The following is a 26,764-nucleotide window of genomic DNA, read 5'->3' on the forward strand; positions in this document are numbered from 1 at the left end:
ATCCTGCTCTGAGGACCAGTCCTTGCAAGCCAGCGAACCTGTCAGAGGAACTGTTCTACTACAATCTGATTATCTAATTTGGGTGAGCTGACTCTCTTATTTTTTTATAACAGCAGAATCACTACAATAACAGTCTGACACATCGTCAGCTTTCTATTTTATGGGTAAATGTAGTTCCTAGGCTTTGTATATTTGACATTGTTTAGCTACTATTTGGCTGGAATTGTGTCAATTAACTAAATAGCTTATTTATGTTGGTAATAACAAGGTAATACAAATGTAATTCAATATAATTATGATTTTCAATTTATTTGGGAGAGGAATTTGTTTACGGCCACTAAAACATATGGGAATTGAACATATTCATAATATCTTTGACAAGTCACAATGTTATTATGTTGTGCTATAAAGTTTATGACTGGTTTTCAGGTGGATGCTGTGTAATAATCGTACTGGCGGGATGCCGAGAGGGGAATTCAACATTTACTTTGCCAGCAGACGTGGTGGATATGTCAGAGCTGAAGAGTCAGTGAATTAAAACATATAATAATAATAATCAATACATGATAATTATATATAATTATCAAAGTATAATTGCAAAGTATAAAAGAAAAAGTTGTGGATGCAGAAATAACTATTTAATTTCATGTAAATTGTTAGTGGTCATTTTCTCTTCATTGTGCTGCTTTTGACCCACAGGGCTGTTGGCATAGTTTTGCTGGTGATCATCCTGGCAGCTCTTTTCATTCTGGGCTGCTGGTACTTCAGAAGAAGGAGTGGCTACAAACTTATCAGAGTGCGTGCATCAAACTTCTATGCAGAAATAAGATCATTTACAACAGTGGTTCTCAAGATTTCTCATGTCAAGGAGTCCCAAATTTAAATTATTTGGCTGCGGACCCCTATCTAAAAAAAAATTGGACCCCTCAAAGAGACAGATTTGTGTATCGCAGCGCGTTGTGAGCTTGTCCATTGTCTATTTTTTAACCCATTTTGGACTGAGGCCCATTCTAAAAAAGTTTTCTGAAAAACTTCAAATATTTATATAGCAGCATCAAATATTTTACATTTTTGAATACTGTACATACCGTACAGAACCCCAAGAGGGGTTCCCGTCCAGAAGGGTTAGAACACCAAAAGGGGTTCCCGCCTAGAATGGGTTTAGCCGAAGTATAAAATAGGGTTAAAGTGGTTAAACTGCCTATACAGCTACTGTACCTTGTGATGTTATTGTCTATTCATAACCTAGAATCACAATGTCCGTCCGTCCCCCCCACCCACACACACACACCCACCCCACAAATACCCTCCTCTTTACACTTATCTCATTCCTTCCCTTTCTTCCACTCATTCTTCCTGTCTTCCATCTAAAGACCCCGAGACCAGGCTCCCCAGGTCACACAGGAGGTCAGTACAGCGAGGCTGGACCCTCATCAGAAAACAAGATGGCTCTAACCGACTTTGGAAGCCTCCAGTCTGTGGTACGAGACTGAATTGCATTTTCCTTAAATCTGCTCACCTTTGGCTGAATATTTAAAAAACAAGACATGAATGAACCAACAGGAAAAATTGCTACACCGACCATTAATGCCAGTAATGCTGCTGTGAATAACATAAGGAAGGGCAGGCTGAACTGAGGCTGTTATATCGCCTGACAGTGTCCATAATAGTAATACATAATTCAAACTCAAGTTATCATAGTAAATGTAGACTTAGTGTGGTTTGGTAATTCCAATACTAACAGAATCTCAAGCATTTCATTGTAACACAAAATCTAAAATACTGTAGATGGTATTCAGAAAACCTGGCTGGGGGCACCGATTGCACGTGGGGCATGTGAGGCTGATGCAATGGATGCCTGCAAAACAGATTGTCACAAGACTAAAGGCGAAGGGGGGATTATACTCTCATTTTCATAAAATAGCTGGTATGAAAAATACAATTCAGTGTAACTGAACATTTGAACAAGCAAGTATTGACTATTTAAATTGTTATTTAAAGGACAACTTTAGTTTTTTTCAACCAAGGTTCATGTTTTAGGTTGTCATTAGAGAAAGTAAAAGATGAGTGTTAATTTCTTTTCATTTGCTGCTTTCTTTCGTTTTAGGGATTTTAGCTCTTTTTGACAGGGGGGCGGGGGCATTCGAGCATGGGGCTAAATATGTATTTTTTTACCAAATGTTATGGTGATTTATTATTTACTATAGCCTAATAAACGCCAGGAAATTACATCTGGCCACAGAAGATCACAGGATCTACTGAATGTGAAGGTAGCCTACTGCAATGCTTATACTGTGTGTATAGGCTCAATATGTCAGTTTGTCACATTCAATAGATCCTGTGATCTTTTGTGGCCAGATGTAATTTATTGGGGTTTATTAGGACTATAGTAAATAATAAATAAAAAATTTGCCATATTATTTTGTAAAAAAATACATATTTAGCCCCATGCTCGAATGCCCCCGCCCCCCTGTCAAAAACTGCTAAAATTCCCAAAACTAGAGAAAGCAGCAAATGAAAGAAAATTAACTCTCACCTTTTAGTTTCTCTAATAACAACCTAAAACATAAACCTTGGTTGAAAAAAACTAAAGTTGTCCTTTAACAGATTTTGCCTGTTTCACAATTTTTCATATAGGTTCCCAATGCACCTCCTGCCTATGAGAAGATTTCAGCTGGGCCACTACCTCCACCCTACTCCCCTTGAAGAAAAGTCAATATTGTGTATAATACTCTGAACTTTCTTTGTAATCTGTCATTGTATAACATCAATGAAAAGCGTTTTTTCATAGTGTAACACTAACTTGGTTGATTATATGGTTCCTTTGTATCATAAATGTCACCTTGCACAATAGTAACATTTTAGTATTAGCCGTTAAAATATTGTATATTTCCTCTTTATATCTACACATATAAGGGATGAAACACCGCAAACCCATTCATAGGGGACAGTTGCATTGTTTATTTCCATGCAGAAATGTCCACACTATTCAATGAAAATGTACCCACTAAATATATCTGAAAAGTCTATGTGGTAAAAATAAATAAATGTAACATCAAAACATTTGATATGGGCTCAAACATGTTATTACAAATCTATTTAAACTGCTTAAATGCAAAATGCTTCTTTTAGATTATCAATTGTAACTGACAGTTGTACCAATGAAAGGGATACTGGCAATCATTTCTTAATGCAGTATGTCTTTGAAAATATCAGAACGACATTCAATTGAAATTCGTTTTATCTACCCTGTCAACCAAATTAATTACTAAAACATGAATAACTGGCCCATATGAAAAACAACTATGCAATCACAACATTCACCCCGGGCAACAGCATGTTTAAAAAATTACAAAACCATCACAGTATAGATTTCCAATCTGCTGTTTTTGAGAGCACAACATACTAACAGTATGACCTAACCATAGGGTGTAACCTACAACAGATTAGATGCATATCAAGTATGGTTGATCAAACTACAGCTGAAAAACTGTTTGACTATCCCCAAGATAACTATAAACAGAGGTTCTACACCATCTCACAAAATTAAGCTGCTGGAATATCGGTATGGACAGATCATGTCCTCACATTAGCTGTCTCACAGTCTCAGTTCATTGGTTCACTTATGTCTCCCTCTGCAGTCTGTACAGTGGAATTGTTTGTGCAGGTGGTGGGCAGTGCTCTAGAAGAGGAACTACTAGAAGACACCACCAGTGTAGCCAGTGGTTTGGGGCTAATCACCGGCAGGCTTGCTGGATTGACTGGGCCTTGAACTGTGTTTAAAACGGCACCATCTGGACTAATGAGTAGCTTGGATCCAATAGTGGAATGCACAGCTGAAGCAGAGTTCTGTAGAGAGGGCTTTCCAAGTGCATTATTGGTCAGAAAGGTAGGTGTAGAAAGGGTATCATGTGTTTTAAGTTCTCGGTTAGGCTGAGCTGGAGTCATTAGTACAGTGGTGTTGGATGGAGGTACAATTGCCACAGGCGATGCTTGTAAGCTATTGAGGGTGCTTCCAATTGGGGTTACTGTAGCAATAGGCAGGGACTGCATCCTGGATGCAGTGCTAGAAATTGGTGGGACAGCCACTGTTGGTAACAGTTGCGTCCGTGTGCATGCTAGTATTGGCTGCATGACTGTTGCCACCTGGTGTTTGATTGATGTATGGGTAGGTCCTGTGTGCAGTGAAGCTTGCATCATATTCTTAGCAGTAGATGATGCTGAAAGTGTGCCCACTGATCCCCTCTGCTGGGTAGCTGGAGCAGGTGGTAAGCCTGCTAACTCTGCTGAAGAGAGAGGGGCTAGAGTTGACGTACCAGGACTGATCAAGGCAACAGTGGAGGTAGTGGGTAAGATAGGCGAGGATAATGGTGGTGCCGTTAACCTGGGAAGGACAGCTAGGGCTGGTGAGAGAGTAGATTTATGAGGTGAGCACTGTGCTAGAGTTGATGTCCCAGCAGGTAACTGGACTGCAGGTAGTACAGAAGTAGGAGTTGGTGCACTGGTTATAACTGGTGAAATTAGGGCTGATGATGTGCTTGCCAACAATGGCAGGGCTGAGACCAGGATTGGTGTTCCTGAAACAGGTGATGCCAGCCCGTGGGGAGCTGGCAACCTGGGTAGAGCTGACACTACATTGGTTGCACCAGGTGAAGGTGAGCTCAAGGTAGGTGTTCCTGCTAGTCTGAGTGGGGTTACAGTAGGAGTAGTTATCAGCACAGTTGAACCCATTGCAGGTGCGCCCACTACCACAGAAGAACCTCTGGCCTGCTTATTGGGCAACCTGGCTGGGTGTGAGGCAGGTATCACTGGCCTTTGTGAGGCATCAGTCATTGGGCTGGGGCCCTCGAGTAGAGCTTTTACTGGAGTGGTGGTGGTACTAGTAATAGGCACTGGTGGTGTTACAGGACTGGAAATGAGGAGGACATGGCTGCCGGGTCCTAATCCCTGGGGAGGTACCACAAACCGTGTGTTGTTGAGGAGAATCTGTGTGCCAGCAGCAAGGGGTGTGGTGGTGTTAATGACTATTCTCTGCTGCATCGTGCTGGCAGACAGAATAGTACTGGTTGAGAAAGGGTTGGTGCTACCTGTAATACTGGCGTGCTTTAACGTGGAAGCAGGTGTGTGAGGGACAATGGAAGGAGTAGGTACACTTGGGACATTTGTAGATTGATGGACCAGCGTGGTGGTTTTGGCAGGGTTAATCTGTGTAGTAGTTGTGACTTGAGCAGATGGGTTGGTGGCAAATACTCCTTTGCTCAGAGTAGGGTCTTTCTTGACGACGCAGCCTGGGGGAGGTGCGACAATAGCAGCCATGGATCTGGGAGGACTTGACCCAGGGACAGTGGTAAAGGCTGAGACACCCTGCACATGGCAGCTGGTGGAAGTAGAGGTGACCTGACCAAGATTGCTGGTGACCATATTCGAGCTCTGGACTAAAGCCATTCCGGTTGTAGCTGGTTGAGAGCCTGTCATGGAGATAGATACTGCTGTGCTCTTAGGAGACTGTGGCAGGGCACCACCAGCTTGTCCGAGGCTCACTGTTCGTCCTGGCAGTCGGATTTGAACACCTGGAAGTTAAATTACCATGAATGAAAAAACGTAAAATTCTCACCACAGAATAAATAATCTAGAACAGCATTGTATGTTCATTGTTCAAACAAAAGTATCAAAGTATTCAAATGTAATAATAATAATAATAATAAAGTATCAAAGTATTCAAAATTCAAATCACAGTGAACTATACAGCTTATCTGATACCAATCTGAGTCCCACAAAAATAGACAATATGGTAGTTGATGGTTAAGAAATCACGCCTGGTCTGAGTTATATAGTTCATTGACCAGAGTCCCACAGGGATCACTAGATCCCCTATTTTATTCCCTCTAGTCTACACCAGATACTGAATCTTTGCTGGAAATAGCCAATCTAAAAACGTGTCGAACGTGACACGTGAGCTTGCGGATCTGCTGGTATTTTGGTCAAATGTTCCCATGTTTGTGCAAAATGTGTGGGGCACCAGATTGTGGGTGCTCCCTCTGTGTTGTGGCAGTCACTCACAGGGCACGGTCCCACTTAGTATCTTAAAATGTTTTTTTTTGTCTATTTTGTATACATATAACGACTGTGACATCTATTTTTGTTGGGACCCCCTCAAACGATCCCATTGATATTTATTTAACCCTGTCTTCTTCCCTGAGCCATCCAAAACTATAAAAGTGTATTGGAATTAAGTGGACCATGGGGCTTAAGGCTGTTAGTTTTGGGAGCTCTGAAGCTTAGCTTTTAGTGACATTCGATGCACCATCCTTCACACAGAATAAAGGCTTGAGGCAATCAAAGTGAATTATTCGGGTACAGGCTTTAGTTTAGACATACTATTGGTACGACTGTCATTAGACCGACAACCTACCTCAAACCCTAACCCGAACCGCAAGCACGGAGCAGCGGATGTTCGACCGCATGTCCAACCTTTGTTTCCGCATGTCGGTCCGTTGGTGTGTCTAATCTGCGTGTGCAATGTGCATCCCAATTATTCTACTGCTATTAATAACTAATATTTTATTATTTTACCACTTTTTAAAATAAGTAATTTCAGTAGTTGTGCAGCGAAAAATTAAATTACAGTGTACCTGTGGGCAGAGTGCCGGTAATACTCTGGACCTCTGAGTGGTTAATGTTAACAGGTTGGCCCAAACTTATTCCCATCTTCACTGGTTCACTTGGTAATGATGCAGTCAGTGGCTGACCACCAGTACCTGCAACTAGCCCCAGGTTTGCAAAGCATCCCATAGAGGTGGTAGTGGTGGTGGTTGCTCCTGCAGATTGGCTGATGAAGACAAACCTTGAAGAAGACAGTGACGTTGTGGAAGAGGAAGTGACTTTGTGTAGAGCTGTGTTTGAGGAGGAAGACGAGGACGAAGAAGGAGAGGGAGCGACTAGAATTAATTTGGTCAATTGAGACCTCTCGTCTGTATTGACACATTTTACCCCCAGCTTGGACTGTGCTGGTGTGGTAGCAAGGGGATTAGTACCAGAGCCACTCAGTGACGGGACAATCACAGTGTTTTTTACCAGTGGAGCTGGCAATTGAGAACCAGAAGTTGTAGTCTCTGCTTTCTGTCCGGACTGACTTACTACCATGGTTCCAGTGGGCCCAACAGAGCTGCCTGATGTTAGGCTCCTTAGGCCTACAAGAGGAACAGTGCCAGTGCATGGAGCTGGCCGTGGAGCTGTGACAGTAGAGGAGCTCTTCACTGAATGCGCCTGCTGTTGAGGCTGCACTTCTGACAGCTTCATCCCTGCTGGGAATGTGCATGTGGATGTCTGAGATGGAGCAGAAAGGGAACGAGGAGAGGTCTGGGATACGAGGAAGGCTTTGAACTGAGGTGAAATGGTGATTATTGGGCTGGGTGGCAATGACCCAGGAGCATTTTGGTCTGAGGACGTTTGGACTTTGACTATACCCGTGTTCCCCCCTCTAGTGGTGACGAGAATGGATTGAGAGTCACGGATACACACCGTCTTCAGCTCCTGTTTAGGGTCTGTAGATTCAGTAGAAACTGCACTGGTAGATGTGGCAAGCGGCCAGTTCTGCACGATGGTCTGTGGTGTGTTTGCTTGAGTACAGGAGGCTTGTGGCACCTTGAGGCTTGATGTATTTAGAGGGCTCTGTTGCAGATGAGGGGAAACAGAGGGAGATGGGTTCCTTACTGCCCTGGCAGCTTTAAGTGGAGCCACTTGCTGCACAGGGATTCTACTATCTGGAATAGTAAACCCAGGTGAGTTGGTGGTCATATATAAAGGGCCAGTCACTTTAGAAAACGGAGGTTGGGTGGTCTTATGTAGTTGTTGTGAAGGTAATTTCTCTTCGTTTTTCTGAATGAGAAGGTTGGATGGCAGAATTACCACTTGCTGCATCCTCTTCTCTCCAGTGTTCTGGTCAATAATAGACTGAACAGAAATCTTTACTTGGCTGTTGTTGTCTTTCTTTAAAAGGTGGCCCAGTCCCTCGGGTACTTTGCACACTACCTGAACAGGACTCTTTGGTAAAGTTGCATGGGATGGTTTAGCCTGTGGGGATTTGGGAAGAGGAGTTGTTGCTGTGGCTATTATTCGTTTATGTACTTGAGTCTTTTGGGGTCCTTGTGAGGGCAACTGTTGGAAGCTCTGTTCAGGCTGAGTTTGGGAACTTTGTGCTTGAGTACATTTGCTGGCAGCCACAATAAGTGAAGGATGGGTCATCACCTGCACTTTGCTCTGACCGTCATTGCTGCTGACCCCCAGGTAGTCAGCAGGCCTCTTCATTAAGGTCACTTTGTTTCCCACACTCTTAGCCAGCAAGGTGGGGATGGGTGTGTAGCCCTTAGGGAGACTAATTGTGGGGTGGAGGATAATGGATCTAGATCCCAGTGAAGCTTGAGTTGCAGATGCTGTAGCCATTGTTGAACATCCTTCACTGGCTTTGTCCGTTATGTTTAGTCCAGATCTAGGCTGAGGCTCCAATGGAAGAATGGTAATATTGGTGTGGTTTCTCTGCCGCAGAGTGAGGTCATCTGTGCTGAAAGGACATTTTAGGCGGTTGGCGGTGACAGTTGTCATCAAGCTGTCGCTTGACTGATCCTCAAATTGCTTTAAGGCTCCTGTAAAAATATTAAATGTACATTTTATGATAAATACTTTGGTTATTTACAATACAAAGTATACTTTGACGATAGGCTATGTGCATAACAGTAGTTCTCCTTTCTAGAAGTTGGCATAAACATGTCTTGTTCCTGGAAACACACCTGACCTTCATTTGCGTTTCCGATTAAAATCTGCTGCTGATCCAATAAAATTAAGATATCCGAAAGGGAACATGTTTAAACCACTTTCTGGAAGAAACTATGGTCTATAGAGCGTTGCAGTCCCGCCCAAATTCAGAACGACAAGGGCACAAGAGCAGAATTTCCCTCTACAAAAAAGGGTTGTAGCCTGCCTCTTTTTTCTTCCAACTATTTGTTCAGCCCCCAAAAATGAGTTTGTCATGATTTGTCAACTCGGCTGTTGGCTTTGTCCGATTAAATAAATACGCTTTGAAACGTCTATGGAAAAATGAATAGGAAATTATCTTCCGGTGCCGTCACAGGGGGCAGGACTGCAACGCTTCATGCTTGCACATTGGCACACCATGGCTCTAACACACCCATATTACCGTATTTGGATGCAGCTGCATTGCTTACGTGCCTGCCATGTTTAATTTGCTATAGTATTAGCCTGAACTGGAAAAGCGTTAGGGTTAAGTTAGCCTGACCCAGAGCGAGACATTTCTCGTCTAGAGGGGCGGGTCGCGCCTCAGAAATGCGCGCACCCTGATTGGATCTCATCGATCTGTCCGTCACCCCCGGCCCCTCCTCTCCCCCCTAGTGCAGCGCTACGTCACATCATTTAGAGCGACGCCCACCCGGAAGGGTTGACTCCCACTTTTAGACTTGTTCAGCCCACGGCTTTTTCCAGGCTTTCATCTTTCGCGCAGACGAAATGAAAGCCTGGCTATCGAGGCTAGGGTTAAGTTAACTTAACTAAATCAGCTCAGGGGTTTCATGCTCCTTCTAACAAAGTAATCAAATAATAATTTGTAAAGGTTTGACTGAATTCCACTACCTCCAGTCCATAGACATCTGGGGACACCATGGTCATCCTCTTCAGACCCTCTATAGTGGTCAGGGGGAGAGCACATTTCTCTTCCTACACTGTCGTCTTCATCCTCTTCTGACGACGATGATACACACTCTTCTCGCACAAAGTTATTGTAGTCTGAATGTTTTCTGAAGTCGTCAAATTCCTTCTTCATGCGGAGTCTGATGCCGGGGGCAGAAGAAAGTTGAGACAAGGTGTACTTTTAGTGTTATATAATAATATTTAGCTGAATAATTGGAATTATACAGAACTGGCAGTGTTGCAGACACAAATGTAATTGAAAACAGTTTCTAATATTGCTGAAACTGATTTGCAGAAGAATAACATTTCAGCACAAAAATGTAGGGTGTAGAATTATCTTTAAAGCAAGTTTTAACTTTACTGAAATGCACGAGAGGCTTCATTGAATACAAAACAAACCATGTTATGCTTTGGAAAATGGTCATCAGAAATGTAAAGTACTCCTTTAGACAAGGGTTTAATTAAATAACTTTAGTTAAGGTTAGTATGGTTAAGGTTAGACATCGTTGGTGTTATTACAGTTAGGTAATGATGTTGGAGTTTTGTTAGGAAGTGGATACAAGACTAAACATAATGCAAATGGGAGTCACTTAAGCTCAATGCTAGTGATATAAAAATAACAATTGTTTCTCGCATATATTTAATTTATTTACACTTTTTAATCCGGAATGATACAAGACAAATCTTGTATAAGATCCAGTGCCACATGCCCATTACCCCATTATTATTGGGTATTATTATACTTATACTATGTATATACTATATATAGTATATACATAGGTTATTTTTTGTGTTAAAAAGACAGACACGTGTGGACACACCAGCTCACTGGGAATTCCAAATTGGGACCTCAGGATGGCCCACTTGTAATCTATTTTACAATTACAAAAAAGAAATAAATACAATAATGCTTCACAACAATGCTAATACAATAGCAGTAGCGTTTGTTGAATTAGCATGGATTATTAATACCAGTACATTTCATCCTTACAGGTTGCCAACCCAGGGCACAGCCAGGAAAGGAAAGAGGCGCACCACCTGGTCCTACATAGACACACTGCGCCCCAACAGCGGATCTAACAACACTGCAGAGCTCAAGACCATGATGCCAGGAGGGTGTCCTGAGTTGGTGTTGGCTAACTGCACTCTCTCTACGCATCGTTGAGGTGCATTCAGATCAGGCGTGACACATAATTCTTTAGCGATGCAATTCAATATTAGTATTAATCTGATGGAAGGTACATAGTCTTCTTGTTGAAAATACAAAGGCAAGACAATCTCACAAACATCCCTTATTAAACTAGGAGTAATGTTAACTCCATAGATCAGGGTTCCCCAATAAAATTTCCTCAAGGGCCATATTTTGACGAGGGTACCAGCAGGCTGGGGCCGAGTCGGCACGCGCGAGGTTGAGGTCTGAAAATTAATTTTCAGGGCAAGACCCCATTTGAAAAGGACCCCCAGTTTGACATGCAGAGGCTACTGACCCCCATTTAATGCCATTTATATCTGGGGGAAAAAACGGCCGCAGATGGCCCGCGGGCCGCTAATTGGGGAACCCTGCCACAGATGAATGAAAAACTGTACCAAAATTGCAGCACTGCCTCTTTAATCAACTCAGATATTTTATCCATGGAAACCAACATCTTAAGACTTTGCACTGTGGAGTGCTGGATGTTTCAGAAACAAATATCAAACCATTTCAGTGAGTTTTTGTGGATGTAAATTATGTAAACTAGAATTCGACCAGCCTTCGGCCTCACTCTAGCGCCACGCCATGTACTGTATCATGCTGTATTGTACCATACTGTTCCATACTGTAATTTACCGTAATGTACCATACTGTACTGTAACACTGTATTGTACCATACTGTACTGTAATGTACCATACTGTACTGTACTGTACTGGGCTGTACTGTAGCAGACTGTACTGTACCATACTGTAGTCAGTGGACCATACTGTGCCGTACTGTACCATACTGTGCTGTACCGCTGCGCCCTGTGTGTGTGTGCACGTGCAGTGGAACAGGGTGTGGCCTAAAATGTGATCGCCGTGAAATGTTGCGCAATAACATGGTATTTCATGCAAATTGTACAGTAATTATGACAGTTGCATGGATGCAACATAGAGCATTATGTCTGGACAGGCATGCAGATTAAATACACGAAATAAACAGTTATCAGGACGTTGGAATATGACCATACTGGCATACTAGACGTGGTGTTTGGCTGTGTTCACCCGGCCTGTACATGCAGGGTGGTGCAGACATAGCCTGGTCAAGGACTCCCCCTGATGGACGTGTCATTTCAAACTCTATGGGGCATGGAAACTAGGGGGTACTAATATTTACTATTCTCTGCCTATCGGGACGTAACTCGAACAGTGCTGAGTCGGCTCTGGTGGCCGTCGCAAAGCTCAGCACGGCGACTCGCTCGGCAAGGCCACCAGAGGCGGTGCGCCTCCGTCATAGTCACAAAATGCAAACACTCCCATAGTTTCACTTCCGGCTTTCCCAGTATGTTGATTATCACATACTGGGGGTATTTCTACGGTGCTGATCACGAACATTCTCTTGATTAAGGGGTGATGAAATCCGAAGCGGGTGCAGCAGCGTGCATGGACAGATGTGTGCAAATGGAGTGGTTTGGTAGGAAAAGGCCACCGTACAAATGGACGCAGGGCTTTCAATTAGTGTGACAAGATTAGTCAAATGAAAATGGTGTGAGCCAACAGTCTGTCTTGAGAGACGCTAAGGAAAGAAACATGACTTTGTGCATCCATCCATCCATGGCATTACACCTACATTACATAAGTATTTAAATTAATTGTTACAATTTTTGACTGAATGATGAACACTAAAGTGGATATGCCTGCTGCTTATCAATATAAATACATGACATGCTTGATTCAAAGCAAAATTTTGTATTTACATGGTTATAAAGATGAGAATGTCTTCATCCCACACATGTAACATCCAACTAACTTGAAAAATGAAAAACACAAATTGTAACAACATAGGCTTTTTTAACTTAATTTTTGGCCCCTAGAATTTACTCAATGAGTTGTACCTGTTTCTCTGGTAGGCCTTGACTAGTTTTGGCTCCCATGGTGAAAGCTCATTCAGTAGTCTGATTAGAGTGATATGAAGGTCCTTCACTGATTCTTTGTAGAAATACCATCGGTCCTGTTAACACAAGGAAATTGATGCAGATGCTATTTCGTTTATTTGGTTGACAAGTTAAGAAAGCTCTGAACATTTCTTTCTACACAACATACTGTAGGCTACAATATAATTTCTACATTGAATCTGTGGAAAGTATGTTTTTTTTAGAGGGCATGCGATAATCATTCTCTGTGTGCACATATCGGCTATACGCTTTTTTCTTCAAAACTTCTCACCACGGCATACTAAGTATATAGTGTATAACGGTAGAACACACCACTGGGTATAAGTGGTAATAATTCTTGCGATAGTATGATTTACAGAATTGTTGCAAATACTAACCGCTCTCTTTTTTGAGCTTTCCAGTGTGTCAAGCTCATCTTCGGTCTTACTGATCAGCCCCCGCAAATCTTCAAGACTGGTGCACACTAACTATATAAAAGAAAAAAGATGAACAAAAAATAATTAATTATAGAGTATTAAAAACCAAAGAGATTGGGGAACGAATTGGAAGATCGACTGAATGAAAGAAGACAGTGTTATACCAGAATTATATATTGGCACTACACTAATCAGAGCTCCTTCTGTTGAATAAATAAGGTGTATTGCATCATGACTACCTTAAACGATGGCTCAACTGGAGATTCCTCTTTCACTTTCTTTGAAGAGTTGAGCTTTTTTCCTGTCAACAAATCAATCCATTGAACTTAGATCTTTTACTTTTACATATTTCCAAGGAAATACTGATTGAAACATAAGAAAAAGTTAAGAAATGTGTAGAATGCAGTGAGCTATGGCATATTGCAATTGTCTGGATGGTGTGGTAAAATGGAGAGTTACTGTAGTTTTGGATTCACCTGTTTTGTTTTTTTTCCTCTTGTCTTTTCTCTTGATTGTTGAAGCAGGTATTTGCATGCTGGATTTAGCCGCTTGGGCCTGGCACTGCTTCACTCCATCCGGCTGCTGCAGCTGGGCTGCAGCTTGGGCCTGGCACTGCCGCACTCCATCCGGCTGCTGCAGCTGGGCTGCAGCTTGGGCCTGGCACTGCCGCACTCCATCCGGCTGCTGCAGCTGGGCTGCAGCTTGGGCCTGGCACTGCCTCACTCCATCCGGCTGCTGCAGCTGGGCCTGGCACTGCCTCACTCCATCCGGCAGCTGCTCCGTCCCTCGCCCTTCCTTTCGTTTCTTTCCCCTACTCCGCATCCTGTCATTTGCTCTCTCTTCACTTGAATTCTGAGCACACAATTGCTGTGCCACATTTGAGGTGCTACAACAACAAACGTGCTCCTCAGATTTAAGTGCAGTGTTGTGTTTAGACATTTCTAAACAGGAAGACACATTGTGTCCATGGTTGGGACTATCTCCCCCCATTTTGACCCCCGTTACTTTGCTTGGTGAGGCAAGGTTCTCAGACCGAGCTGGGGACCTGCCTGTATAGCTATGCTCTCCTACACTCAGGCAGGGCTCCCGGGTCTCTGCCTTGATTGTTCTCCCTGAATCCAAAGAGAAGCTCAGCTCCTGCTTCACCGTGAGTGTGCTGGGTTGGTGTTCCAACTCCTGTGACTCTTCCTTAAAATTCAATCGTAAACATTTTCCTCTATTAGGGTTTTCAAGATGTGTAGGGAAAAACAAAGAGTTATTGTGCATTTTAAAGTGAGACTTTGAATCTTGGCTTGACTCATCTTCATCCGAGGTCTCTGTATCAGACCCCTCCTTGTCCTTCAAAGGCCACAAATTCAATCTCTCACTGTTACATTTTGTGCCCCCGTTTTCTCTTTTGAAATCCATATGTTTCTCTTCCCCCTCGTTCCCTGAGTCGTCAGATTCCCCCATTTCTGTAGAGATCCCACAACATTGCCTCTTCATTTTCTTGGGCTTCATACCATCAGAATCCTCACTCTCTGTGGCCTCTGTCCCAAGCTCTGATTCAATCCTCTTTGCCCAGACAGGGGGTAAAGGGAATCTGGGGGGCATGCTGGGGCCCTGGCAGTAGATCCTCAAGTCCGCCCCACAGAAATGGGGGAAGTGTATGTAGGCAGACTCCTTGCTGTCATAGCCTAATATAGACTCCCTGCACTCATGGATGGGCTGGCCAAGCACAACATCCTGCACATCTTTCTGTGTCTCATAGACATTATCACATAGCCCCTTGAGCAGCCAGACTCGCTGGTAGAAGGGTAGCAGGTGAAAGGGTGTCTCCTCCAAGGGGCTCACTTCTCCCAGGGTGCTAAAGAACTGGTGGCAGAGTCCCAGCTGCTCAGCACGGGCCGGCTGGTCATTGGACGCCCCAACTGTCCGATACCAGCCCTGGACTCGTTGCCTGAGTTCTGACTCCCAGCGTCGATAGGGCAAGGAGGGCCGTCGGTGCAGAGTTGCCCTTCTCTGGGGTGGGCAGAGTAAAGCAGACATGATCTTGGAGAGGAAGGGGCTGCAGCGGGGCATCAAGAGACAGCGTTCCAGCTCAAAAAAGACAATCTCAGGAAGATTAAGGGCAGTCTGGGCCAGGCAGAGTAGGTGCCCAATGGCAGGGAGCTCCCACAAGGTTTCCAAAGAGTGTGGAGATGCCTGGGACAGCAAGTTCCTTTCCCACTCTTCCACCTCCTTGGCTGACATTTCCTCTGCCTCCTTCTTCTCCAGCTCACGTTGCCTGACAGGGAAGATTATGATTTGCATTTATAGCAAAGTTAAACACATGCAATGCATACAAGAATAATAGAATATATTCTATGTTAACAAATTTAATCCACCTTTTCACATAAACACATCAACTCTAATTTACCGTTTCTCCTCCTTTGCTCTCTGCTGCTCTTCTAACCGAAGGGTCTGGACCATGACGGACTCATGACCACCAACTGTGAGGGTAGCCAGGCTACGAGGTGCTGACCTTCTCCTGGTGGACGTGCCCCCAGAACCTCGCTCCTCCTCTGCACCAAAACATCCTTTAGAGGTAATAGCCAATGTTGTCTTCTCTCGCAGTGTCCTAGTTGGACAAATTAATTAGACCAATATGGTCCAAGTTACTTTAGACTGCTGTTGGTTTCAAACAAAGTAACATATTATGCCCACAACAATTGCTTAGGCACCGCAACTGCTCAAGTTATACCTAAATAAAAAATCTTTGATCCACTAGATCAGGGGGTGGGCAACTTTGATGATGGAGAGGGCCACTATATTTCCATACTCACTCCAGAGAGCCACATTGCATGTAATGTCAGGCTGAAACCTCTTATCTCCTAATTTTAACTTTTTTTGTAAATTAATGCACTAATTCGTCATTCGATGTCACACAAAAGTAGCAAAAATAGCCGATGTACAAGCTCAAAACGCGCCACAGCGCTATTTTTGCTATATTCAAATTGGAATCCCGAATTGTTTTCTTATTTTTTAATTGGAATCCTGGAAAGTTCAATTTTAGTTTTGGTTTGGAATTTTAACAGCTGAAATCAATAATATATCAGTATTCCGATATTAACCTGCGGGTCGCATTAAGTGAAGATGGCCCCCGCCCCCGGGCCGCCAGTTGCACATGTATGCATTAGAGATGTTAAGGCCATAATGGCCATAAAATCTGGATGTAATATTTATTACTGTAATTGTTGCATAAAAGTAACATCACATCAGGATATAACGTTTGTGACCGAATTGTGTCTCAAATTCAATTTGGCCAATCAAATCATTGGGATGGCATCAGTTTGTGACGGCCACATTGTAATTTTAATATAGGATTGTGTTATAACATGATATCAGTGTCATTACATTGTGTTAATGGTTTAAAATGTGCAACTGTTTTATACCACAATCCAATACATCTTAACAATTTCAGTAATGTCAAATGAGTCAGTAATGTTAACGTTTTTAAATGTGCAGCTCTAGTACTGTATAAAAAAAATTCTGACTGTTCTGTAACCTGTAACTCACCTGGACAGCAATGTAAGCTTCTGCTCGAGCATGATTTCCAGCTTCTGGGCCTGTTTGGAGATCCAGTGGTCCACCCCATGGTAGCGGTAGCAGTTCTCCAACATCAACCTGAAGTCTGCTACAAACTCTGTGATGGTATCATACTCACGGCCAACAAACTTCTCTTCCATTCTACGCAGGCACATTGACTGTTTGAGCTGAGCCTGTCCTCGACCCCGGACCCCACCAATGCCATGCTGGGCCTCCAGGTGGCCAATTGGATTGAGAAACGGGCCGGTTATTGCTTTGTGCTTGTCCAAGAGAAAGCCAGTGAAAATCCTATAAGCCTGCTGGACCTCGTAGTTCATATCCTCCTCAAAGCTAGTGCTGTTGGTGGAAATGCACACCTCAGGCAGAGAGAGGTCACTGTTGGATATCTCTGATACGCCATCATTGCTAAGTGCTAGGAAGTCTCCTCCAATGCCCAGGACATCTCCACTGCTACTGACACAGTGAGAATCTATGACAGTCTCCACAGTACAGGTGCCATTACTGAGTGCTTCTTCAATTATGACCATGTCTGTGCCTTCAGTGTTGCTGCCACTATGCAACTTTGGATCTGAAGAGGACATGATAGACACTGGTCTGTTGGGAGCTTGAGACTGGCTCACTCACAGTCAAGTTCTGGTTGTGAAACAGTTGGCGACTAGAAGTTATTGTCGCTGCATAGATCCACCAAGTATCCATGGTCCATGGTGCATACTGCATGCACCTATGAAGGCACAAGATTCATTGGCCCTCATACTGTAGAGTATTCCTAGAGACAGTTTAGAGTTATGAAATGCAACAGGAAAAACAACCTACTACCAAAAGCATGAAAACAAGTCACACTGAACCTTTAATTTTCAGGCAACAACCACAGCAGTCGCTGGTAACCTTAATACTGGTAGACTTTACAATACAATGACGCCAACTGAATTTGCTTCCAACTTATACATAGAAAAATAATTCATTCAGCCTTGAGATGCTCTAACTTGAGTTAGAAGACTTAATGATAAGACAACTAACTAATCATAAACTTTTTTTTTTTTTTACTCAAACAATAATTATGTAAATATCGCTTACTTAGCTAGAGTTAGCCTGGAAGCTAACGTTAGTAGGGCACATCAAAAAGTCAACAAAGTTTGTTCCTTGTTTTGACTTGGTCGCTTAATTGCATAGGAAGGAAATTCGATCAGTTGTGATGATCACGTGCTAAGCAAAGCGATGACAACAAAGTGCCAGAGAGAGAGAGACCCCAGCTAGTTAAACAACATACCTCTCCTCTCTCCAGAAACACTGTCTGCTCTCTGCAAGCCAGCTTTCAGCAGGCTTTTAGCGAGCAACTGGCTAGCCGGGGCTAGCTTGTTATTGTTTCCCAACTGAGGCCTGTGCGTTCGCCGCACATTGGTGACAATTTCAATTCAATTGAATAGTATTAAGCATAAAAAGTACCGAAGCATTCCACCTAGCAAGTGTGCACAGAATGAGTGACAGTTGGCCGATGACAGCAAGCTGGCTAAAGAGACGTTAAGCAGCTGATTAACTAGCGGATTTCATCTCATCATTACTATTAGCCGTCCAGCTAACCAGCTAGCCACTTGACAGGTACTATTTCAGAGCTCAAAAACATTAGCCGTTTTTGAAGGAGTAAAATTGTCCAGTGACACAGATGAATTCCAACGACTATCACGTTTTCAAGAAGAAAGTAGCCAACTACTACACTGTTGAAAAATACTTTGGAACGTTATCCGTTACCACCTCTGCGTGCGCCCGATGCAAATGTGCGCACACTGACGTAGTAGCGCGTGTCACCCATAATAGTGTCATAATAATGATGTGACTTACACAAGTAATAGTATAATTTACAGTACCTTACGTTGATCTGTAGATCTGTCAGGCTCACCCGATAGGCCTACTACAACATTGAGATTAATTACATATTCGTGAATGTATGATTATTATTTAGTATGATTAAAAATGACTGCGCACAATGCTGAGGTAACATTTCAGGTTGATTTAAGACTTACACATTTATAATAACATTAACATGTTCAGTTAATGACATCCTCCTCCTTTTACTGAGATTGCTTAAGCTTGTTTCCCATGTGTATGAATTAAACAACTAAACAGGTATTACACTCTCATTCTATCCACTAGATGTCACTAGAGACCGACGCAAAACTCGACAGACAGGTCGGGTACGGGGTACCACTTCCACCTACTTCTCAGGAAAGAAAAAAGTGGAGGGACCAGGAGGGACACGGTCCCCCGTCGGTCCTCCTCCAGTACCTGATGATATGGGACTTGAACCTGCAGCAGAAGCAACCAATCAAGACAAGCACCACTGCACCAAGGTACCTTTGGGCCTTTATGCTCTTGTATTCCAGCATTCAAGTGATAAAAGTACTCCATCAATAAACATGGTAGGACACTGGGGTTGAACATGGAAACTGTGCTGAGAGTCTATTCTAATCATTTGACCACTACATCATCTCTCAGTTAACTTTTTGCTCTTTGCACTCCAAGCCAATCCTAGAGGTCCCCAAAACACGCATACCAGTGGGGTACAGTGGCCGGTAAATCAAGATGGGAACAGCGAGGTACTCAGTTTCAGTTTGATCCCGGGCTCCCCCAGAGTTGGTGTTGAAGTGCCCTTGAGCACGACTCTGAATTGATTGATTGATTGATTGAAATATTTATTAACAGTTTGCAGATTTACAGTACATTTCAAGCACAACTCAATACAAAGACTGTTAACTGTGAGTGGACGACCCAATAAAGCATTACACTTGTTTACAAGAGGGTCCACCTTGTTCAATTCATCAAAATATTTAGAGACGTACAAATAGACACTTCTATATAGCCAAAGAACAGAACAGGAATTCATCATAAAGGAGGTAAAAAGGGAAAAGAAACATATACAGTGAGGGGAGAAAGGGGTGGGTGGGGATTCCGATTTTACAGGGGCCAGTTTCGAATTGCAGCCATCCGTAGGTGCAATGACCCTAAGCCATTCCAGCCTGTCAAAGTAGGCAGGGGTGAGGTGGGTTCGGGGGGTGAGGCCAAGTAGGAGCCTGACCAGTTTGTTTTGGGAGGTCTGGAGCCTTTGAGGTGCTGTGGTACCAAGAGGTACATGCATAGTCGAAGAATCCTTGTACGAGGGCTCCTGTTAAGGTCTTCAAGGTGTTTTTGTTGACCAGTGAGGAGATCCTGTAAAGGAATCTTGTTCTTTGATTGACTTTTTTGATTACGTTGGTGGCCATTTTATCACCGGAAAGATTAGCCTCCAGGATGGAACCTAGGTAGGTAATTTCATCTTTTCGTGTGATAATATTGTCACCCACTCTAACCAAGAAGCTATCTGCCTTGCTGAGATTACTATTTGATCCGAAGAGAATGGATTCAGAATGGATAGTAGCGAGCCAGGTGCAGATTCTACCGTGTTCAGAACCCTATTTTGCTTCTGATGTACAGGTTGGTGCCTTGCATGGTATCCTCCACCATCGGTGTATGAATGTGTAATGCTCACTATGTAAACTAAAGTGCTTTGGATAAAAGCGTTATATAAATGCACAATTTACCAGTGGCATACAGCACACAAGATAACACAACCAACATTAATGTAATAAACACTTTTATTGCTGTACAAGTGTTCATTTTATTCAAGCTTTTTGCATAATGTAAAATCATCCCATCCATTCAGTAGCAGATGGATACCCTGTATATTGCCAAATCATTCCAATTAAGACGCATCACAGCAGTCATTTCATTCACTGGATCCAAAGTTCCCAACTAACAGATACATACGCAATACAAAGCAGAACGTCAGCAGTTCAAAGAAAAAGTGTTGAAATTACAGTTTAATCAATATCAAAAGACATTTTGAAGAATAATGATCTTGTTTCATAAAAAAAACTCCATGACAAATACAAACAACATTAAAGTAAAACCCCAAAAATGTTGAAGATGTGTTTCAGACAAAGACACTTAAGGTAACAAAATACAAATACCCTGAACAGAAACCTATCAAACGGGCATTAAGACTTTTCCATGTATCCCAAAATATAAATCAAATGTTACATTATTATAAAGCTGATATGCCAGCTGGTGAGGATTATTTTAAGTATTTTGAAAATGTCTATTCTAGGTTGAAATCTTAATATAGTGAGGGAACGAAATGTGTATTAGATTGTAGTTAATATGTGAAACTTCAGAAGTCATACCACTCCCTTGAGTTTCTCATCATAATTTATTTTCGGTGCCCAAGCCTCTACAAATCAAGTCTGTACTTAATTAATAACTGTTGGCTTTCCAAGTAATCTCTAGCAGCACGGTTCAATTTGACCAAAAATAGTTTGTGTAATAGTGGGAGTTTACTAGATCCATTTCACAGTTTTAAAATACCAAACATCACTTCACCTGTCACACAGCAGCTTCCTTTGATCATTAATTAAAAACAAAATCCAAAATCTCATCTTAAACCTCATTTAAAATGCAATGAAGAAAGAAATGACAGACGTTTGATTAATTCAATGTTTTGCCACACCTTGGAATGTTCCAACTGCTTTTGGAATAGTCTCCACTCCTAAAAAGCTGTGCTGTCATGGACAATGAATAAACGTATACAGAAGTGATGGTGAACACATTTTAAAAGCTAATTGGGATGCTCTTTCCGCTGCTTTTGTTCCACCCCGTTTTCCTTCAGTTTAAAGTAACATTAAATACAACCCTTTCCCACGATTTAACTGATTATTTTATAAAGAAATGTATACATTTAAATTGTTAATCACTCCATCTAGATTTGTTTTTACATTATGTTTATCTATCTCATACTTAAAATTAAATGCTTACATCCATGTATCATAAACAGTGTCAACCCACTGAGTTGATTCTCTCACTAGACACGACAGTGCTGCACATATCCAAATTCCTATTAACCATTTTCAACCTGGCATCCTTATTTTGGGCATGTAGGTGAACATCCCCTAGCCCAATTTATGTGTGTTGAGTTGAATTGTTAGCATCTATTATTTTCACAGAGCAACACTGTGGTGCAACTAAGTATAAATTAGACTTCAGTTGTGACTCTGAGCATGTTTTAGAACAAGCCTATCAAAATAAAGGTAGGCTTTAAAATACATGATTAATAGAACAGCATGACTGCAAAAAAGTCCCCATGACAATAAGGATATTTGACAAGTTAACAAACAAAGCCAAAGCTTCAAGCTGCACAACAACTCAGGTTACAGAACAGTCTGTTTAAACACAAGGTCATGAAGCCCAGGTTTATACTGGGAACCAGTGTTATCCAAATTGGTCTCCAGATTCTACTATGAAGACAACTCGACTCATTTTTATTTTCTTAATCATCAAAACTGAAAAGTGATTTCCAGAGTAGCAGCTGGCATATGTATGTATACATATAGAGTACTGAGATTATTTTGCATAATGTAGTGAGGCAAGGCCCTTTCTAGTATCTTGCACGATGAGCAACATCATCAGTTTAGCACACCCCAAACTTTTCATGTTTTAAGTCAGTTTCAAGCAATGTAGTGATCCAATTCTTTTGCTCACCAGATGTGCTCATGCATATGCAAAATATACAGTGGAAAGTATCGTTTTCAAATGTCAACTGCAGTTCAAGGTTTTGAAGTCTAAATCTTTCAAAGGATAACAAAGTTACGGTAGGTAAAAACTATTCTCTACATTGTGGCACTTTTAGCATCAGAGCCGTCGAGACATATCTGCAACATAAATCTTTCATGTATTTACGTATTGTACTTTAAGGCAGGAGGCTCGAAGCCCGAACTGGATTAACCACTTGAACCCTAGCATCCCTTTTCTGGGAGGAATAGTAACCAATAATAGATGATCTACAAACTGACATTGTGTTGTGAGTTTGTAGATTAGCTATTTTTGGTGGTGTGTTGAGGAGAATAAAGTACAGAGCCGACCCGTTGACCTACTGTAAGTATTAGTTTAAGTAAGATTACTTAAAGTAAGATTAAGAGGTTTTAAGTGGCACTCCTATCCATTACAAACTAATAAACTTGTTTTCCACTATATCCCAGAATGAGTCAACAATCACCATACATCTAATTGCAATTTCAACCATGTGATCTTTTTTTGCAGTAGAAGTAATAATTATGCTATTAATGACCGACATAAAACAGTACAGACACCATTTAGTCTTTCTTTTTTTTGCATAGATTTCATTAGAGTGCCATTCACTTCTAAAATTGAAGAAAATGAGAAATTGTTTCTTTCATCATACAGATATTTACCAGCCAGACACAGCTATTACAGAGCTAGCCTGAGCTAATGTGTTAGGTTTCTGGTCTAGAGGGGCGGGTCGCGGCAGAGATTTGCACACGCCCTGAGTGGATCTCAGCAATCTGTCAGTCACCCCCGGCCCCTCCTCTCCCCCCCAGCACAGCGCTACATCACATCATTTGGAGCGACACCCACCCGGAAGGGTTGACTCCCACTTCTAGACCAGAGCGGCCAATACGTTCCTCCAGGCTTTCATTTTTTGCGTAGACGAAAATGAAAGCCTGGTACTGAGGCTATTACAGAGCTAGCTCAAAAATAAATCATGTTAGCAGCAGAGGGAGCTAGCCTGCAACCAAAATGTAATGTGAACATGACATCTGAAACAAAAAAATACATTGTTTGAGTATTAGGCTGCCCACAAACTATGGTCTAGGTCTAACTATGAACATTCACCTGAAGAAACACTAGTCTGTCTTGAAATGGCAATTGGCAAATGTCTTACGAAGAACTGAAATACACCATTTCTTTCCATATATATATCTTGTGATATACATTGTGTGATATAGACACAAGTAACAATTAGCCTTATAATGAATGGTTATGCTGACGTGCAGAAACCGTGTATCTCCCTATTTCATTTTATGATTTTTCTAAAATAAGTGCCCTATTTTAGATTTCGTCATACTCATATGACAATATCACACAAAGAAAATAGCGTTGCAAGCTTGTAGATCAGCTATTGTTGGCAAAGAGGTGTAATTGGAAATAAGCAGACCAAGTGCAGCTGTAACTCAGGTAATGCTTTCTAAGAATAGAAGGTTTAAGTGGTTAAGCAAGCCTGTCTGTGGGTTATATAAATATGAAGAGTAAAAATTATTATTATCAAGAGCTTGTGACTAAATAATAACTGGATTGAAACACAGATTATGTTTTCCATTTCCTTAAGAGTAACCGTTTTGGACATACAAGGTTTCTGCCCGACCATAACGATTTCATAGATGGTTATATGGGTGGGGGTGATCTATCGGGTGCTGTTGTAGGCTATTTAAAATGTCTAAATGTGTCTTTCATTTATAGCCCTAGATAGTGCAGTTCATCATGTCGTCAAGTAAAAGATTACAAGAATTGTTAAATAAGAGTTCACTTCAAACCTATGGGTTGTTGTACAGCCCAGGATTTACAAATGAAGAATGGGAGCCCTACTTATATTGTAAAGCTGGCTCTAGTGGCACCACTGAGAAATGTACGTTAAGTACAGCAGGATTAGTCTTTCCTCAAACCCATTCGGTAAAAACAATCATTATTTGTTTTTAAATCAAAAACACAAATGTTTAAGTCATTTCTGTTCTAGATGCCACAGTCTGAGATTCCTTAATGGCCAGGAAGATTGCTTATTATTATATTATTCACTTATGTGTGCTAGCCATGTCAAATACATAGCCAGAACAATGCTACTGTACAGTACAGTATTGACCATGTCTGCTTAAAATATTTCCAGTGATTCTCACCTATATAATTTATAGTGTGCTTGTTTGAGCTTGACCAATCTTTTTGCCTGCCATAGCCAAGGTGAATTCAGTTCTTCAGTGTTGTCAGAGACAGCTTTTAGCATACAGTAAGAATGAATTGGGACTTAATATAATATTTCTGTTCCTGTTTATTACATGTTAAAACATATTTGGCTTAAGATAATTTAAATACCGGTAGGTATTAATTAATAGCATTGCAATTTTTACTTTTGGATATTAACATGAAAGCAGTTTTCAAAATAAAAATATAATCAAAAGGAGAAAAACATATCTAAGCAATCATTAGATAGCTTTTCTGGTACTACATAAGATAATTTGCATTAAATAGTTGGATTGAAATACAGTAGGCCTATATATATATCTTGTGGGGTTGCATCTAACAAGTCTAGATGATACAACTTGACACAGTTTGTGAGAGCAAGTTACATTAGTACAGTAGTTCATACAATCTAATTAAACTATTATCCCTGTGCTAAGGTTGGATGTGTGGCTAAGATAACATCCTTGCAATTATTTAATCACAGGGCATTTTACTGTCGTTCAAGCACTTGAGTCCACTTTGCCATCCGACTCCTAGTCTCAGCAAGCTAGAAAAGACATTTCCAACCCCAGATAACTCATTCATCAAATGTCTCCCGTAGGTCTCTACACATAAGGTTATTTGTTATGAGACATCTTCTCTGTTATTGACATTCACGTAACATGAGATTGTGGGGTGGACTGATCGTTTAAAACAATACCATAATATTTTGAATTTTAAGTCTTAATATTTGTTGAGGCGTATCACGTTCCAAACATTATAGATTATATGATATGATTATAGATAAATCACCATTTTGTCTTTCAGTTACCCGTTAGCCTCTCATCCATGGGGAGCACTTGTGCAGTTTTAAAAATATGACTAAAATTCTAAATGTTACGGTATCCTGCTAAACTCAGGTAAGAGAGACAAGGAAAAACTGTCTTCTTATCCTTGAGAGCCAGGGACTCACTGAAGCATTGATTGCAATAACCCAACATAATCCCAACAGTATACCACATAATCTGTAGTGCAGATTATGGTAGTATTTTGTGGTTATTATATTGTTAGCACAGTCTAGTGGAGCAGGTCACACACACACATACACTTGTGTGAGCGTGACACATAAATCTCTTGAATCATGAATCTAGTCTATGGCATGTCTTTCAGTAGAATGTAGTGACACACAGCCACTCTGACAACAGCTCCTACTCCAGTGACTGTTTATAGAGAGGAAGGGAGGTAGACATGCAAGGCCATCCATAGAGATAGAAAAATAAATTAATAAAATCGGTTAGCAAGATAAAGTGGGGAAGAGAGAGAATGAGGATTAGTAAAATAAAGTGAAGAGAGAGAGAGAGAGAGAGAGCATAGACTGAGTGTAAAAGAAAATCTCCCCACGCCCCCTTTTCATCAAACCAGGAGTGACCACAGGGCTTGTAGTTGCCGGTGCACTGGTCAGTGGTCAGTAAGTTAGTTGGTCAGTCTGTCAGATCTACATACTGCAGTTAAGCTTGCTTCTGGCGCGTCTCGGCGTGTCTTCCTGCTTGGTTAGCCACTAAGCCTATTGACACAGTGATGGTGGTCTCTCAGGCTGACTGGGAGGAACCTGAATAAATGTGCGTGTGTGTGTGTGTGTGTGTGTGTGTGTGTGTGTGTGTGTGTGTGTGTGTGTGTCAGTGTGAAGAGGCAGCAGGCCCATCAGCCAATCCTCAGTATCATTCCTTGACATCTCTTCTCCGTGTTTCGGGCCACTGCAGCCATTTTCTTCTCCTCAGTATCAGCCTCAATAATTGGTAGCTTCCTCAGTATCGGTACATGTCATAGGTACTGACCCAGGATGAAGGAAAGGCCCACGCGGGAAACCTGTGTAGGATCTCCACCAGCTGAGCAGTCCTCTGGTCATCCCCGAAGAAGTAATGAGACGAGATCGCTACTGATATCATCCCCTCGGGACCCGATGGGTCTGGGTCTCTGGGAGGCTGAAAGAAGGAGACAGAAAGTACTCATCAACTTTAATTCATTTGTACGGTCGGTACGGCCGACTAGGGGAAATGGGGAATGCTTTATGTCATACACAAAAACATACAAAGACCTACTTATTGTCACTGCCCAACAATTAATCCAATGTAGTTACAAGC

The 26,764-nt window shown here is 41.9% G+C and overlaps 3 protein-coding genes across 3 annotated transcripts in view; 1 reads left to right on the forward strand and 2 right to left on the reverse strand.

Moving 5' to 3' along the window:
- mlana (melan-A) lies at positions 1 to 3,061 on the forward strand. The gene is made up of 5 exons (XM_083794241.1): positions 1 to 82; positions 430 to 525; positions 700 to 796; positions 1,374 to 1,481; positions 2,638 to 3,061. The coding sequence occupies exons 2-5, from the start codon at positions 434 to 436 to the stop codon at positions 2,704 to 2,706; spliced, it is 366 nt and encodes a 121-aa protein (XP_083650367.1). The 5' UTR covers positions 1 to 82; positions 430 to 433; the 3' UTR covers positions 2,707 to 3,061.
- brd10 (bromodomain containing 10) lies at positions 2,942 to 18,545 on the reverse strand. The gene is made up of 10 exons (XM_083794239.1): positions 18,079 to 18,545; positions 16,782 to 17,577; positions 15,643 to 15,843; positions 13,721 to 15,510; positions 13,484 to 13,545; positions 13,206 to 13,295; positions 12,769 to 12,884; positions 9,643 to 9,839; positions 6,633 to 8,642; positions 2,942 to 5,570 (listed from the first exon to the last, which is right to left on the reverse strand). Exons 2-10 carry the CDS (start codon positions 17,390 to 17,392, stop codon positions 3,607 to 3,609), a joined length of 7,041 nt encoding a protein of 2,346 aa, XP_083650365.1. The 5' UTR covers positions 17,393 to 17,577; positions 18,079 to 18,545; the 3' UTR covers positions 2,942 to 3,606.
- Positions 18,546 to 20,425: 1,880 nt separating this feature from the next.
- Positions 20,426 to 26,764, reverse strand: part of ermp1 (endoplasmic reticulum metallopeptidase 1) — a 41,295-nt gene continuing 34,956 nt past the window's right edge. The window contains exon 15 of the mRNA XM_083793979.1: positions 20,426 to 26,605. Within this exon, the coding sequence (XP_083650105.1) occupies positions 26,429 to 26,605 (177 nt within the window). The 3' untranslated portion in view covers positions 20,426 to 26,428. The remainder of the gene's footprint in view (positions 26,606 to 26,764) is intronic.

The sequence above is a fragment of the Protomyctophum parallelum genome (genome assembly GCF_964188405.1).
Source record: "Protomyctophum parallelum genome assembly, chromosome: 21".
Lineage (NCBI taxonomy): Eukaryota > Metazoa > Chordata > Actinopteri > Myctophiformes > Myctophidae > Protomyctophum > Protomyctophum parallelum.